At 34.6% G+C, this 16,463-nt stretch overlaps 1 protein-coding gene across 21 annotated transcripts in view; it reads left to right on the top strand.

Moving 5' to 3' along the window:
• The window catches only part of LOC106173715 (uncharacterized), a 94,207-nt gene that overhangs the window by 38,810 nt on the left and 38,934 nt on the right, over nucleotides 1–16,463 (top strand). For 7 of the 21 annotated variants that reach the window (XM_087016646.1, XM_087016651.1, XM_087016652.1 and 4 more), the window contains 6 exons: nucleotides 1,672–1,809; nucleotides 3,136–3,177; nucleotides 4,332–4,373; nucleotides 6,139–6,192; nucleotides 7,908–8,028; nucleotides 15,935–16,108. In XM_087016646.1, coding sequence (XP_086872772.1) covers nucleotides 1,672–1,809; nucleotides 3,136–3,177; nucleotides 4,332–4,373; nucleotides 6,139–6,192; nucleotides 7,908–8,028; nucleotides 15,935–16,108 — 571 coding nt within the window. Of the gene's footprint in view, nucleotides 1–1,671; nucleotides 1,810–3,135; nucleotides 3,178–4,331; nucleotides 4,374–6,138; nucleotides 6,193–7,907; nucleotides 8,029–11,922; nucleotides 12,066–15,934; nucleotides 16,109–16,463 lie in introns of those variants that run through there. The other 14 variants (XM_087016658.1, XM_087016659.1, XM_087016660.1 and 11 more) reach the window with 12 other exon arrangements.

Here is a 16,463-nt window from a genome sequence, read left to right on the forward strand (position 1 = left end):
TACAAATAACTTCATGGATAAACGCCTTAACATTTTGTCTCATTGCATTTCTACACTTACAAATACTTTTGGTAATTATGCAATTAATCCGAACACCGTGAATTCAATAATTTGATAATTTTACTTAAAGGTGTTGATTCTGGAGTTTTAAGAAGTTAACTAACTTCTTGTTAAACAGGACTTTTTTTTTTTTTTTTGTGAATTTCAGTGACTGATAATGATAAATTTTGAAAAAAAAAATTATTTTGAAAAAGTGAGGTGTTTGAAATTTTGAAGTAGTTACCATATTGACTCAGACTGTTGTTAAAAAAATACAGATTGCAGATCAGGATTACATACACCCATATCAGGGCCTTAAAACATATGCACAACAGGCTGGAGAGTAATTAATGTATTTTTTATGCTAATATAAAACATTCAAATTGCAGCTTTCAGAGTTCCAGGTGACATTAATGGTTTCTTCGAGAAGACCCATACTTCTTTACATGTTTTACCTTGGTAGCCAGCTGTGAATAAATTGATTGAATGAGTTATTACCTTTACAGTCAATCACTTCTGTATGAAGAGAGGAAATGTACCATGATAGACCGTTTGACCATTAGATGGACATTATATCTGAATATAACTTAGTGCTGTTCACATGATATATATTTATGTTTATATTTGGATATCACCATGCAGTTTTTCTTAACTGGCATTTATGAAAAAATATATAGCATATCACTTACTGTACATATGTCTTAAGCTATATTGCTGAATTGATAAATCAGTAATATGTTTTATAATAATTGTGGTATCTATAATAAATTTTGCATTTCTTGATCGGCCTGCTGAAATTATTAGGATTATTATTATTATTATTATTAATTTATTTATTTTCAATAATAACCCTATTCAAACTTTGAAGTATGCCCATTTCCTTTGCTGACTAGGTACTTAAAAACAAACACATGTACTGCTTTAAGTTTAGAAAATGTCAACTTCCACATTTTCATTTAATTTAAAGTTCAGATGTTCAATTCCTTTTTTAACATTTCCTTTTTTCATAGCCCTATAAGCACAGAGACATGTGGGAAGATTCTCATGATAAATGGTTATAGTGTTGCTAAGAGTCTGTGAAAGCAGTGATCCGTGTGTATGTGTGTGTGTGTGTTTTTCATAACATTTTTTGTGTGTTTCCTGTTATGTTGTTTTGTATGTCAGAAATGCGGGCATAATCATTTCAGCAATATTGTTGTTTGGATTTCCTTAATATATGTAATGTTACCTGTATTAAATATTGTCATATGGAGTAAACTCTGAGAATAGTTACATTTCAGAGAGGATAATAATTGGAATTTAAATAATTATGTTTTTATATACTGTTTGATCCAATGGCAATCAGGTAAATTTCTAGTTATTATGAAGTTTGTCTAATGTTTCACAAGAATAAGCTGCAAAACAGATGTCATGATAGTGTATTAACCCCGTGTGGAATATATTCTTCAAATTCTTAAAATTGATAGAGACAGGAAAAACACATTTACAATTTTGTGGTTTCTCGATGTCTGGTATGAGATTGTTTTTTAGGAAAAAACAGAATGACCTCTTTTCCCTGTGAAAGGGAAGAGATCACAGAAACTAGGGTAAAATTCTTCATATGTTGCATGATTTCCAAACTTGTTGTTATAGGAAGAAGAAACTCTCCCACCATTCCCTGTGTCGGACATGGATGAGTCTCAGGGAGATGGGGTAAAGACGCCAGACTCTGGGATAGAACACGATGACAAAGCAGACGACGGGGAGCAAAGCCCGTCTGAGGAGGAAAAGGTAGATGTCGCTGCTAAACAATCTGGGCCATCTATCTCTGTATCTTTTCTCTGTTCTAACACAAAGCTTTTCTTGAGCTTTCAGGGTGCTGCCATCTATGCATCTGTCTCTGTCTCCTGGAGGTGGTGGGAAACTTTCAGCTGAATTGTTTATAACACAATAATTAGGGTGCTTGCTTTCCTACTCTTTACTTATTTTCCTTGGCAGCATAACTCTGCTGGGACCTCTGGAAAACTAAAACAAGTTCTTAGCTTATTAGCATCAGGCAGCTTTTGTAGGTTCCAGTGCAGAGTTCCTAGTTTTGTCATCAAAAAGAGGTTATGTAAACCTTAGGGCTCTTTTCTCTGCCAACATGCTTATTGTCATGCACAGTTAACTTTCAAATACTGGCACTTCAACTTCTGAAAAGCCATGTCATACAGTTGAATATATGTTATTAAATAGTTTTATTTCCCCTCCATAAATTTGAGCTCTCTCGTAAATGGTCCAATAAACAAATAAATTTATATTTCTTTTCATGAATATTTTGGGGAAAAAAGAGGGAAAAGATTAGAAATAAAGTCTTTTTATTTATTTATTTATTTATTTATTTATTTATTTATTTATTTATTTATTTATTTATGTTGTTGTTGTTGTTGTTGTTTGTCTTTTTCACAGCATAAACAGTTTGATTCATCTTGAGTAGATTTAACCAAAAATATGCATGGCAGTAATCATCCCGAAATAGTTGGCCTTACTTTTGCCTCTAGTTAATTATACCATCCTTTGCTCTCTGTTTCTATATCTAAGCTGCCCTTGTACTTTAGCAACAATCATAACTATGTTAATAGATATAACAGGTATCTTGGGTTCACCTGTACAGTTTCTTACCTGGTATTTACATTTACAGTAGTTACTTAAATAAAAACAACATTTGTTCCTAAAGTTATTTAGTTTATTATTTATTTAAATGTTGATTCAGAAAATTAAATTGAAAAAGTTTGTGTGGCAGAAAATTATAAATATTTGGAAAAAAAGAATACTGAGCAAGGCATCTTAAAATCTTATGGTACAGCAGACACTCAGGGCCAGGTAAATGGCAAAGAGTGTAATGATTAGAGAGTAGAAGCTGCAGTTTTGATCAGGTTCTATTTATAAAAAATGTTTAATTTTGAGTGATATTTCCTGAAATGCGTCACCTCATGTTGATTTTGACTGATATTTCCTGGAAAATATTCTCCTTTATGTTTCAGTGCAGAGAAAAATGTGTTCACTTGTACTTTAGCATATCATTATGTTTTATAACTCATACTACTTATTATCAACAAATGTTATCTTTTCTCACAGATTGCCACCCCTGTGTTAGCAGAGCTAGAAGAGGAATGTAAGGTACACTCTGATTGGCTGGCTTGTCATGGCTTCACTTTCAGTTTCATTTCTCACAAATACAACATCAAAGTGGGTTTGAAAAGATTTTGGATCAAGTGTTCAAATGTTTTGAAAAAAAAAAAATGAACAACTTACTGATTCTCATAAAAATCAACATTTTCTTTCAATTGTTCAAATATCACAGTGGAGTGCATTCTTATATGTACCTAAGAGAAATTATTAAAAACCCATTTTGTGTTGTTATGATAATTATTTTAATCCCTTCATTTATCCTTTTTCAGTTAAAATCACAGGCACTACTACTACCTGAACTCACTAAGTTTTTCTGATAATTTGTCCTCAGATTCACCTTCAGACATTCACACATTGGCTTCTGCAGCTTGAAGTTAATTGAAATGAAAATAGGAATAATTTAAAATTTAACACGTATTTTGAGACATTTCAGGCCCTGCAACTAACTCTGCTGCTGATAGTAACATTTAATTAATATCCTCTTCTAATTTTCCCTCAGACTACTAAGAATATGCTTTATGGTGTTTTGAAACATTTTATTCCTTTCAATATTTTTAATGTATAAAATTCAGATTCCTTACCACATTTAATGTTTGCTTTCTGGAATTGTTCTCATTGCCAAATATTCAATTATCTGTATAATTATCTATATTCAAAGTAGACAATTATGTAGTAATCTCAACTTGAATATTCAGGCAGTATGTATTTATTATTACAATGTTTAAAAACAAAACCTGTATTTGTTTAAATAAATGATGTCTCATCAAACTTTTTTCAGAAAAATAGTATCTTTGTTTCAGTCATTTCAGGGAGAGTTCATATAAATCATGCTCAGTTGAATATTGAACTTTCCTTGTTATTCCAGGTTAAAATTTATCTTCAGATTTCAGATATTTCACAAAAATCAATTACAGTTGTTTTGGTGGAAGATTTTGACAAATCTCCCTGTGCTGTGAAAGGATTTTAAATGGTCCCAAAACAATGTTTTAGTACACTGTACTTTGTACATGCTATTGTTATAGTTGGTATGATAAAAAATGTGTAGTTACACACATCAGACAGAGCACTGGTCTAAAATTGTATGGGATTTCAAATGGTACCAGTATATTTTGGCATCAAAGTTTACCCATAATTCATTTCAGGATGAATTAACCATGTTGGACACTGCCATGCGTCAGTTGAAGGTATGGGAGACGGCAGCATGTCTACCTTTTTCCCCTCATGGGATATCTGTGCATTGTTAGGGTCCTGACTAAACTTTGACATGTTTTTCTTTTTTGGGAATCCATTATCTTTCAGCTAACTACTTGTAGTGACTTGGAATTGTTCAGCATAAACTTACAAAACTGACATCAGAGGATGGTATATAAATGTTTTGTCAATGCAAAATTTCTTTTGTCACAAATTTTTCATTGGCATTCTTAATCATTTACTATAAAAGGAAAAAGTGTTGTCACAAAGAAAATCATGCTGTTTTAACATTTTTTAAAATAAGATTTTAGTACATAGATATTTGTCGGTGGATATATTTTTGAAATTCCTCATCATAATTTTTGCAAAAACAAATAATGATTGGCATTCATTGTCAAGTTTGATTTAATGTGTAAAATTGTCTAATTATATCGCAGCATTTTCTTAAAATACATGGGAAAGCCAAAACAAAGTTTATGCGTGACATTTCCGCCTGTGTTTTGCAGTAGTACCACACAGCATACTGAGCTGTAGCTGACATGTCCCGTACTCATATTGTAAGGAAAAGGTCTGCATGAGAGGGAGGAACACTTCTCTGGAAAGAACTTGGCTGAATAAACCGTATTATTGGTGAATGTCTGCCCCCCCCCCCCCCTTCCAACCTTCTCTCCCCCTGCCTCCAAAAATTGAATTCATTGCTTTACATCCTTCTGGAAATCACATAATATACTATTCAGATTGTCCACCTTATTCCAGCTTAAATAGTTATTCTGTAATTCGTAAAGAATGAAATACAATAGATGTTTCAACTGTTTACAATCAGCCATGTTCTCTCTGTAAGAAGTGTTTGGTTTTATGATTTTATTGTCTTACTATTATTTACTGTGAATATCAGTGGTGTTGTGTTATGTTTTGATTTGATGTATGTTGGTTAGTTATATTATTCATGTCATGTGATTTTTAATTTTGGGAATACTTGGAATTGATTTTGATTTTTAAAAGAAACATATGCTCTTATTTTGTTTACCTTCATTGTAAAGTGTCTCATTGACTGCATTTTGTTCATCATCTTCAAGAATGTTTGACGTTTTCTGCTGCATGACTTTGTTAAATTTCTTCTGTTTTCCTTTAGTATATTTCTGTTGCATGATACCGTATGATATAGTATTATGTTTTAATGAATTTTCATGTTTAGAGAGCAAGACAACATTTTGGTTATGAGCCATTTTCTTTCATGTTTACAACTTGTTTTGGGCTTGAATTTGCTTACTGTTTGTTTGATATTATATTATTAAATAATGTCCAGTTTGTATTGAAAATATTTAATAATTTAATATTTATTATGCAGATTTAGGTGTATTTTAATTTTAAAAAATAAGTTTTTAGTATGAAGAAAGAGACAATTTTGACATGTGTCACACTTGCAGACTTAGTACATAGACATCAACAGCAAGTGTAATTGCCACGCATCATCAGTTCCTGAAATAACTTGTAAATTGGTTTGGTTTTATTTAATGTGTCATTGAAACCATCTGTATATTTTGACTTCTGGCCAAGATTTATTTTAATGTTTTTAAGTACATGACATTTATATTTTGATATAATCTTTGAAAACCATAGTTGTATTATTTATATTTATATGTAGATTTATTGCAGTTAATATTGGCTATATATATATATATATGTATACACCTGTATATTTGCCATGTGGCATTGGATTTAATATAGTGTCAGTAAGGTTCAGTGTGCTACTTACAGGCAAATAAGGCAAACAAAATGGAAGCTAATAAAGCTAAAGAAAATGAGTTTTTTGTAAGTAGTAGAGTGCTTGTTTGAAGTTGTCAGTTTTGCTGTGAATTTTTGTCGATGTCTAGTTGTATTCAGTTGTTCTTTCTGCGAGGGAACTTCCATTCGCTATGTCAAGTTGTTGCTCATTGCAAAGTTTTTGTGATGATTGCTTTAAAAAACGAGAAAAAATTGGAACAGGGGTCTGGGTCAGAAAGAGTTACAAGCACTGATTTTGCATTTACCTTGTTAAAATTGGTGTCGATACTTAATTCCCCTTGCTTTGCTTTGTTACCTCAGCATTTTGATCACAACCAAGTTTTCTTCAATACATATTTCTCAGATTTACATGGTCTCTGCTTGTTGTACCTGCATTTCAGCAAAATTGTGTAACTTGATATGCCCGTGTCAATTAGTTCAGAACACACCTTTCTGTGACTAAATTCTATCACTGCTAACAACAGGATGTCATTCTGTTTGACATGTTTTTTGCTCATGGAACAGTTTGTTGTTCTTGGAAAGTTTGCATATTGTTGTTCTTTTTCTCCCAGTGCTTATCTGTTGATGTTACAGTGCCTTTCTTTTCTGTACTAAGGTGCTATTTATTTATTTATTTATTTATTTATTTATTTTTATTAATTTTTTTATTTATTTTTATTATTTATTTATTAATTTTTTTATTTATTTTTATTTATTTATTTATTTTCCTGGTAACTTGTTGTTCTTTCAAATGACATACTCAGATATATGTGACTCCTTAATTTTGTTATAATTTCATAGCAAATATTAGACGATACATTCTTACTGTCAAATTGTATTTTTATTATGCATTTATTCACTCAGAGTTAAACTTAAAACTGTTTTGTGTGGGTTTCAGTGTGTTTTAATGTTTTATGAAAAATGTACTTGGTTTAATCATTCAGCTCTAAAATTCAGTATGCAAAGACATAAATGTATTACCTGAATTTGGATATATTTTACCTTGTAGTTGAGGTGTGTGTTTTACCACTCCTGCTGCTAAATGACATTTTAACATTTTCTCCGTTGATTAAGATAAATTGCCAGACCTCTTTGTTTTTACATCACGCGCTAAATATGGCGTAAAATGTGCAGTAGGTTTCCAATAACCTTTAAACATTATTGGTGTCATTAGGAAATTAATTTGCTTATGGCATATTACATTTAGAATTAACCGTTCATGACTGATCAAAAGCAAGAGAGATCAACTGGTCGTAGTTGAGATTGAAACAGTTTGAAAACAATTGGACTAATGTATACAAAGTACATACCAGGGGAGTATAAACTTAATAAACCCTTGAAAGTTCATTTCCCTCATAAAACATCTTGCATAGTTCTTCGTCATAGTAAACTGCATGCCACTTCAGGTTTCAGGACAATGAGGGCAATGCACGCATTCCTGAAACATTTCTACGGAAGGAGAGCCATTTGTTCACTCAGTTAACAGGAATTTGTAACGGGTTTCTGCCTCACAAACGGAGCTTTGCTAGTATTGTAACTTCGGAGTTTGTCAGCATTTTAGCTACGTTGCTACTGCTGGTGATGATGCCAACAAGTTGATACAGTAATTATTGTTTTCTGATGCTGTAATTGTCTGCTTTTGCCACCCATATGCCCATGTTCTTGCTACCAGTTTTCATTGTTACATATTGTCCTGTGTCTGTTATTGGGACTATGGTATCCTAGTGGTAATATTGTCACGTTATTGTCATTGCTGCTTTCAGGATCAGATCGAGGTGACGGAGATTGGGAAGAGCTACAAGGTGCAGACAGATAAACCACACTTGGTCAGTCTTGGAAGTGGAAGACTTAGTACTGCTGTCACCCTACTGCCCTTACCTGAAGGTGGGTTCACGTGTGTGTGTGTGTGTGTGTGTGTGTGTGTTGGAAGTAAAATATAAACAACGGCTATACTCTTCTGCCTTTTTGTGTGTTCATTTGTCTCTGTTTGTGGGAAGAGGGATTTATGGTGTGTGCGTGCGTGCGTGCATGCATGCACATGTTCATGTGTACCTGTATTTGAGATATTATGGTTAAGCGATAAGAAGCAAAGTAGATACTGATGAGACATTGTAACAACTTTGAAGTAGAGAAACCTGACAGTGACATGAACAGACTAACACACTTCCTCCCGACGTTAGGTAGAATACATAGAAGCTGTTGATTATACAAGTTCAAAAGGAAAAAAAAAAAAACAGGAGTCATGCTAGTCTGTTAGTCTGATTGCATTCAGCGAGAGTCCCTGTGGATTTAGTGCACATTATATATTTCGAAAAAAATTCATTCAAAATGGTCCCTAAGTTAAAATGGTCCACAGTGCATTTTTATTTTCATACTACTGGGATCAGCACTACAGTAGACTGCAATTAAGAGTCAACCTCCTAAAGTAACTAAAACAGATTCAGTTAAAACGGTGCTGAACACCTTCCTATTTCCACACCATTAGGCGCAGCACTTCAGAAGATATTTAGTGTTAGGTTTGGCAGAGGACATGTAAACTGCCAACTGATTGTGTTTATAGTGGGAATGTAATAAAAGAAAGGGGAGTGTGAAAGCATGCAGTACCCTGTGATTCAAGACATTCTCTTCAGATTTCATGATGTTGGACGTGGAAGAGAGTTGGCAGTGGTATACCAAACTCAGGGTGATATAGTGTGAATTGATACAAAACAACAGGCAGTGTTTTTTATCTGATTTTTTCCTGTAATTTTATTTAACAAAAAATGTTGAACATGAAAACCTACAGTTTCCAAAAAGTGCAATTTGTCTTACATCGGCTTCTGGGAATGAAATTATGTGTGGTTAATGAAATTAGTTCAATATATTCCAACATTTGTAGCATCATCCATAATAAGATTTAATGATTTTGGGATAATATCAGATGGTTTCGAGTGCTATTACACAAAGAAAAAAATTGCAGGTAGCTCAATTGCAAATCCAAATGGAGAATATACTGCAATCATTTTTTTCAAGTAAGCCATGACATGACCTATGCCTTTTTTCTTAATAGATAAAAAAAATAAACCCTCAAGATCTAAGAGGTCCAATCTAATTAAATTTGTCCATTAGGAGTAGAAAAAACAAGTACTTAGTACCTTGAAGTGCACCATACTTGGTGTGATAGTGAAGTCGAGTATTTCTATCCACATTACTGGCCCAAGGTGCTTTCATAAATCCATGTTCACGTCCTACATGGTGCACCTGAGGATATTTCATACAGCCAGCAGTTGTTTTAACTATTAACCATTAAGATCAGTCTTAAAGAATATAAATAATTCTATCTGGCCATTCCTGAATACCAGTGTTAGCCATTTCTGGTGTTTTTTTAATCAGAGAGCATTTAAATTCATAGAAATTGGTGTACTGATGGACTTTGGATTATAATATCAGGGGCGGATTTAGGCCGTCTTCTGGGTCTTCTGGAAGACGGTCAGATTTTCAAGTTTACATTGTCTGCCATCTAATGTTTTCTGTCGGAAGACGGTCAAAAATGGAAGATGGAACAACAAAGATAATTTGGAAGACTGTCAGAAAATATCTCTGGATCCGCCCCTGAATATGATAGGAAGAAGGGGGGTTAAGAATCACTGTTGTCACAATGTAGTTTTCTTTCATCAGAAAGTATATTAATTCATGAAAAATCAGTGTACACAACTAATATGATAGGGATAAAGGGGTTAGGAATCTCTGTTACAGCATAAAGTTGGCCTCTCTACCTGCCAAATATAACATTTAGGTAATGAGCCTGAGGGGATTGAAAGGAGGGGGGGGGGTCAGAAATTCCCAAAATTCAGACCTGTCAGTTCATATGTTATGTAAGTAGATAATTATTTCATGTAATTGGAAAGGAAGCGGTAGTTTTGATGAGCATATTAATAGAATAATGTTAAGATAATGATTGACAGGCTGGGGGATTAAATTGCTTCCTGTGTGGTCAGTAAATTAATTAGGATAATTAATTTATGTGTCAAAGATGACAGTAGTTGAACAGGTCAATGAGACATGACAATTCATATCATACTCATAATAGTAATATTACAGTGTGTTTATAGACATTTTTGTGTGGATGATACAGATGACCTGTTGGAGTAATGTGACGAAGAATAAAAGTTTTTTATCTATTTTTTAAATAATTTTTTTTAGAAAAAAGTATTTAAGCAGTCCAACTGATATGTAAAAAATTTAATACCACATATTACATATGAGAGAGTCACTATATGTAAAAAATTGTTTTTAATAAATAATCATTACTGTAATATCCAATTTCCCTCTCTTGTAATGTCAATCTAGGAAAGGAGGACTGACGCACGACAGTAATTAATAAGACATATCCTGTTTTGACACTTTCTAGCTGATGAAAAGATAAGGTCAAAAAAAAAAAAAAAACAGGAGATCCTACTGGTAGACCTTATACGAGTTTTCATTAAATCTCAAGTCTAAATTTTAGTATATGGCAACCGGATTTTGTATTTGAGTTGCCCTTTGGTTTATGACAGTGGTAAGTACAGGAGGTAGTTTGAGTGGTCTTATCAAGAGAAAGTTGAAAAATTCACTGTTTTGCTTAGTTGTTTTGGTAAAAGAAGACAGTGATGGATTTTTCCTAAATTTCTCTCTGTATTTCTACTGATTTATTATACAGGTGTTTGAAGCAGACATGCTTCCTTTAATGTGTTTTCCATGAATGATTTTGTTCCAAACATGGAATTGATTGAGAGAGAAAGAGAATAAGTTAAAAGATATGGTTGAGGGCTGGTTTTTCTGTTCCTGGATTGTACATATTTTATATTTGAAAATTTTAAAGTTTTCTCAGTATGAAGAAAAAGCATGTCTTTGCCCGCTAGCCAAACTGAGTTTGTGGAAAGATCACAAAAAGACACCCCTTGTGCCATATGCTACCTACTATCATATTAAAGGTATTCCTTGTCCAAACATAACCAAAGGAACACCTCAGTACAGGTCAGGTTCAAATGGAAATGGTTTTTATTTTCATCCTACCACACACCTAAAGAAACATGATCCACAAATATGGAGAGGGTTGTGTTTCCACACCCTTTGCTTGGACAGATGATCCTGATATCTAGGTAGATCAATGGGACTTTTGAGGGGAGTGTGTGAAGGAAGTACCTTTAGCAGGCCCCCTGGGCTGTAGGTTTGTCCATCTGCTGGTCTGTCTGTCCATCTGTCTGTCTGTGTACTTGTCTGTCTGTCTGTCAGTCGGGTTCTCACCGATCATACGAACATCCATTTGTCTGTCAGTGCCAGAACATTTTATCCACTATCTTTCTTTTTCCTGCATGATTCATTGTCAACTATGTGACTGACTGTCAAGTTTTTTCATTGCACATTACCACCAGTTGTATACCGTATCCCCTTCTCTCTCTCTCTCTCTCTCTCTCTCTCTCTCTCTCTCTCTCTCAACTTAATCCTATTCTGTGAATCCACCTTTTCTCATAATATAAAGCATCAGGAAAGAGATTAACTATAACTAGTAGGAAATGGTTGAGGAGCCCTGTGACAGAGAGTGCAGGTTCTTTGAGAAGAGCTCACTTTATGACATAGAGAGGGGTGCGGTGAAGAGCAATGAAGAGTATATACACCAATAGTGTCAACAATAAACAAGCCAGACTCAATCAATACCTATGGCCAGTGGGTAAAATTCACTAAAGCCTGGGATGATACCATTGGTTTTGATGGTCTGAGTTGATAAGTGGATATGGTATGTATGAATGAATGAATGGAGTTCTGTTTAAATTCCCCTGCCGTCTCCTCCCCACAGACTCAACAATGTGTTAACTGGGGTAACATGTGGCTCTTGTGGAAACAGACAGGTGGAAGCAGACAGCAGCTTCTGAAACTGGGACTGGTAGCTAGTTAGTTGTAAGGTAAGGTTTATCAGGACTTTTTAACCATAAAGTGTATGGGGAGGGCGGACCTTGGATTAAAGAAATTGATATACTGGACTAGGTAGATATATCTGGGCTGATAACTGTGATGCTGTGCTGGTTAAAAGCATGAGAGGAAATTGGGGGTAATTGCAAACTTGCCCCATCTGAGAATAATCTTTCTTGCTTGTACAGATCAATGTATGGCTTGTAATACGTTCTACACGCATGGTTTTGTGTACGTGTACACATACGTGATCATTTGAACCCACTCTTGAGGTTCAATCTGATGAAAAGAAGAAATATAATTGATAACATGATATGAGTCAATGTTCCATACTTCAAAGTATAGCCATAAATAACTACACAGACCAACAACCCATGGTTCATTTCTAGGAATTCTTAGATGAATAAACGGTGATATTTAATGGTTATCATAAGGAGCATCATCACTGAGAAATGATCGATAGACAAGTGAACACTTTGTTCACCATTCTTTGATTGAATTATCAATTTGTTATTAAAGATCTCACCCACTGAAATTCTGATATTTTAAAAGGAAACCATGTGTAACATGTATTATGAGATTATATACAAATGATTAAGAGGGCATTCAGAACGGAAGATCCGAGGATATACTGATCCACGGATCAAATATGGCAGACCCTACATGAAAGAAAAGGCGACTAATCTGCTGATGGTCTCCCCGCCTCCAAACACATGATTAAATGGATGAAATCACAGCTCTGAGGTTTAATTGCTAGACTTAGACCCCATTTCCAGAGATTAGATCGATCTACTTTAGATCGACCTAACTCCCTGGGGGTTCACGCTAAATAGCTGTCAGCCAGGCGGACACGAAAGTTAATTACCCCCTTATAGCTTGTAGTAGGCGGGACGGACATTTAAGCCGGATTATCTGACAGTAATCTAGTGAGACTCCCCGCGGGGATAGATCAATCTAAAAGCTCTGGGAATACAGCCTTTGGCTAGGACTGCATGTGTGGAGGCTGGGAGAACATCAGTGAATTAGTCGACTCTCTTTTCATGTATGGTCTACCATATTTGATCCGTGGATCAGTTCTGAATGGTCTCTAAGATGTGTTTGCTTGATTCAAAGGAAGTGAAAATATTGTGTCATCTTTGAGTGCTTTTTCCATAATTTGTTGAGGCGTAGTCATTTAGATAAAAGATTTCATGATTCATATGTTAGCGATGAAAGCATTTTGAGTTGATATGCATTTTAAACACTATAAAAATCCCATTAGGGAAAAACAATGTACTAAGGTTTCCTGAATTTTTTTTCTACTAGCATTATAAGGTTTTAACATAGTAATATTAGATTTGAAGGCTCTCTAAGGCAATTACGTGAGCACTTATAGTTCAAAAGATAGGAGTCTCTTTCACGACACAAGCCATACAGGAAATGAAAAAATAACAACTTTGCTGCCAGAAGAACTACTCATTGTAATCCCCACATCAACATAAGAGACAATATTGTGTTATCTTCATAGTTCACAGTGGTTCATTGGGTTATCAGCTTTACACCCCGGATATCACAGGATATAAGGCCTATTTACTGTGATTACCCATGTGTGTGAATCAATGGTAGAATTTGGTTTTTCTCTGTACCCTGAGTTTCAAGTGTTTTACCCCAGATACCACAGGATACAAAGCCTTTTTACTGTGATTATGTGTGTGTGTGTGTGTGTGTGTGTGTGTGTGTGTGTGTGTGTGTGTGTGTGTGTGTGTGTGTGTGTGTGTGTGTGTGTGTGTGTGTGTGAATCAATGGTAGAACTTGGTTTTTCTGTGTAGTACCCTGAGTTTCTAGTGTGTGTCCAGACTTAGGGACATGGCCGAAGAGGATCATTTTAGGGCTCCTTCCTTAGCCCCCTTTTGAGTTGGGGCTTTGACAATATTTGATAAAGTCAACATCAAATCCATACAAATGAACTTAGGATATTGCAGCCTTTTCTTCTGTTAGATATTTTTGAGTGTGTATCTTGACTACCTGATGTCAGAGGTTATTACATTTTGGTCATCCATGTGCATAAATAATCACTGACTTAACTTGGGTTCGCGGGGTACCATAGATTCCCATTACATGCCCTGATAAACATAGGCTTTTGTGATGGCCAAACTTGTATGTGAATCATTGATTCAAGTGAGATTTTCAGGGTACACAATATTTCCATTTGGTACCCTGATAATCAAAAGGTGCCAGTAGGTATTATATGGTGGTCAGCCATGTGTGTAAATTATTGATTGGGATGGGTTCCTCGGGGGCGCCTACAAGTAAATCTAATGTTACAATAGTGGAATGTCTGTTATTTTCCTTATTGATTTCTACCAGTGGAGTTGTCTGTAATATGACTGCTATGATATCATGGAATTAACACTTGATGCAGTGGCCCTGACACCATGATATAACTTTGAAGAAAATCAATTTGTTTTACAGTACTTACAAATTGACAACCCTGCTGACAAGATATATCTGTTTGTACATTCACGGTGTCCTTAAATAAGTATGAGGAAAAATATTAGAAGATCAAATGAGGCAGAGTTTGATATAGTAATAATTTAGCTGAAGGTGTACTAAAAATAAAGATTAAGGAAGTAATCGCATTTGATCAAATTCACATACTGTATTCAACTGCCTATCTCATATCGTCAAATCTTCTGATGTAAGTTCAGAATTTGAATACTCCAATTCATATTATCAGAATATCTTTCAAGAAAGCTGTATCTGTGCCGACTCAGCAGGCAGATCATAGTGCAATGTAACTAGTGGCAGTCACTGTCAGGCACCTGCTTTCATGTGTACATGCTGACTCAGCAGGCAATGTTATCCCAGTGACTGGCAGTCTGGACTGTTTGTTGACTTGGAGAACATCAACACAGTTGGCTGATTTTGTATGTAACAGCTAGCATATGCTCTGACATACTCTCTGCCACAGAGTTCAGCTGATCTTATATGTAACAACTAGTATATATGCTCTGATGTACTCTCTGCTACAGAGCTCTGCTGACCTTTACATACTTTTAAGTTCTTAAAAGTGTTTTAGTGGTAAAACCTCATATTATCACATAAGTGTGATAATAGGTCTAGATATATATTACATGTATGTATAACACAAGTAGTTTAGAGGGCCTGCAAAATGTACTGAAACATTTTAGTGCTCAATAAATTATTATTATTATTATTATTATTATTATTATTATTATTATTATTATTATTATTATTATTATTATTATTATTATTATTATTATATTTCAACGATTGCAAGATCTAGCCTTGCTTTGTGCATACAAGAAATTTGTGTGTAAATGTCCAGTATTATTATAGTGGCATTGATAGAAACAGTTTAAGAGTGAATGGTGTCAAAAGGGTGGCTTTGACATTGGCAAAACTGCACTCTTTTAATAGGACTATAATGGTATAGCTTTCCTTAATGTGAAAGTTAGTTGTGTATTTGTTTGGTACTATAGTGATATTAACAGAAATAGATTGTGAATCATCACTTGGGTTGAAAGTGTTCAGTATATTTTGGTAGGTGTGACTGATTTGGAATTTGATTGTGTTTTCTGTGACAGATATATTGTTGTGTTAATTGTGAGAAACATATTGCTATATTTTTTTTTAGCTCTGACAAACATGCATCTAATTTTATTTATTAACTGTGACATATATATTGTTGTTGTATTAACTGTGACAAATATATATTATAATGTGTCAGCTGTGACAAATATGCACTGTTACATTGTGTAAGCTGTGAGAACTATGCATTGCTTCATTGTGTTAGATGTGACCAGTATGTATTGCTCCATTGCATTAGCTGTGACAAGTATGTATTGTTTTATTGTGTTAGGTGTGACCAGTATTGGTACAGCAGAAAACAATGACATTGTAATCCAAGGCACAGGCTGTGAGGTAGACCACTGTACTGTAGAGAACTGTAACGGCCTGGTGACGCTGTACCCTGGCGCAGACCTGTGCTCAGTGGACGGACTCAAGGTGAACAGACCCACCATTTTATCACAGGGTAAGATGTTTGTTCAAGCAAATAAAGCATGGATACTCTGATTTGTGGAATCTGGGATGAGATTTTTCTGATTTTCCGACTTTTTGGGAGCCAAAAATATTGTTGGGCTAGGCAGCTCCCCAGACCCCATGCCATATTTTCTGACTTTTTCACGAAATGGCAGTCTCATCCCTGTTGAATACAATGTTGTGAAAACTATGGCACTATGATCCTATGTAATGTGCCCAGTGAAAAAATCTAAAGACACTGGTGAAGTTTATTCCTGTATGAGTTGGTTCTATGTGTGAACAGATGCAGAAAGATGACAAGATTTGTCAGCACTTAGTTTAAACATACTGTGAGTTAGACAAAATAC

The sequence above is a fragment of the Lingula anatina genome, chromosome 7 (genome assembly GCF_051362555.1).
Source record: "Lingula anatina isolate TDL-2025a chromosome 7, LinAna3.0, whole genome shotgun sequence".
NCBI classification, from domain to species: Eukaryota; Metazoa; Brachiopoda; class Lingulata; order Lingulida; family Lingulidae; genus Lingula; species Lingula anatina.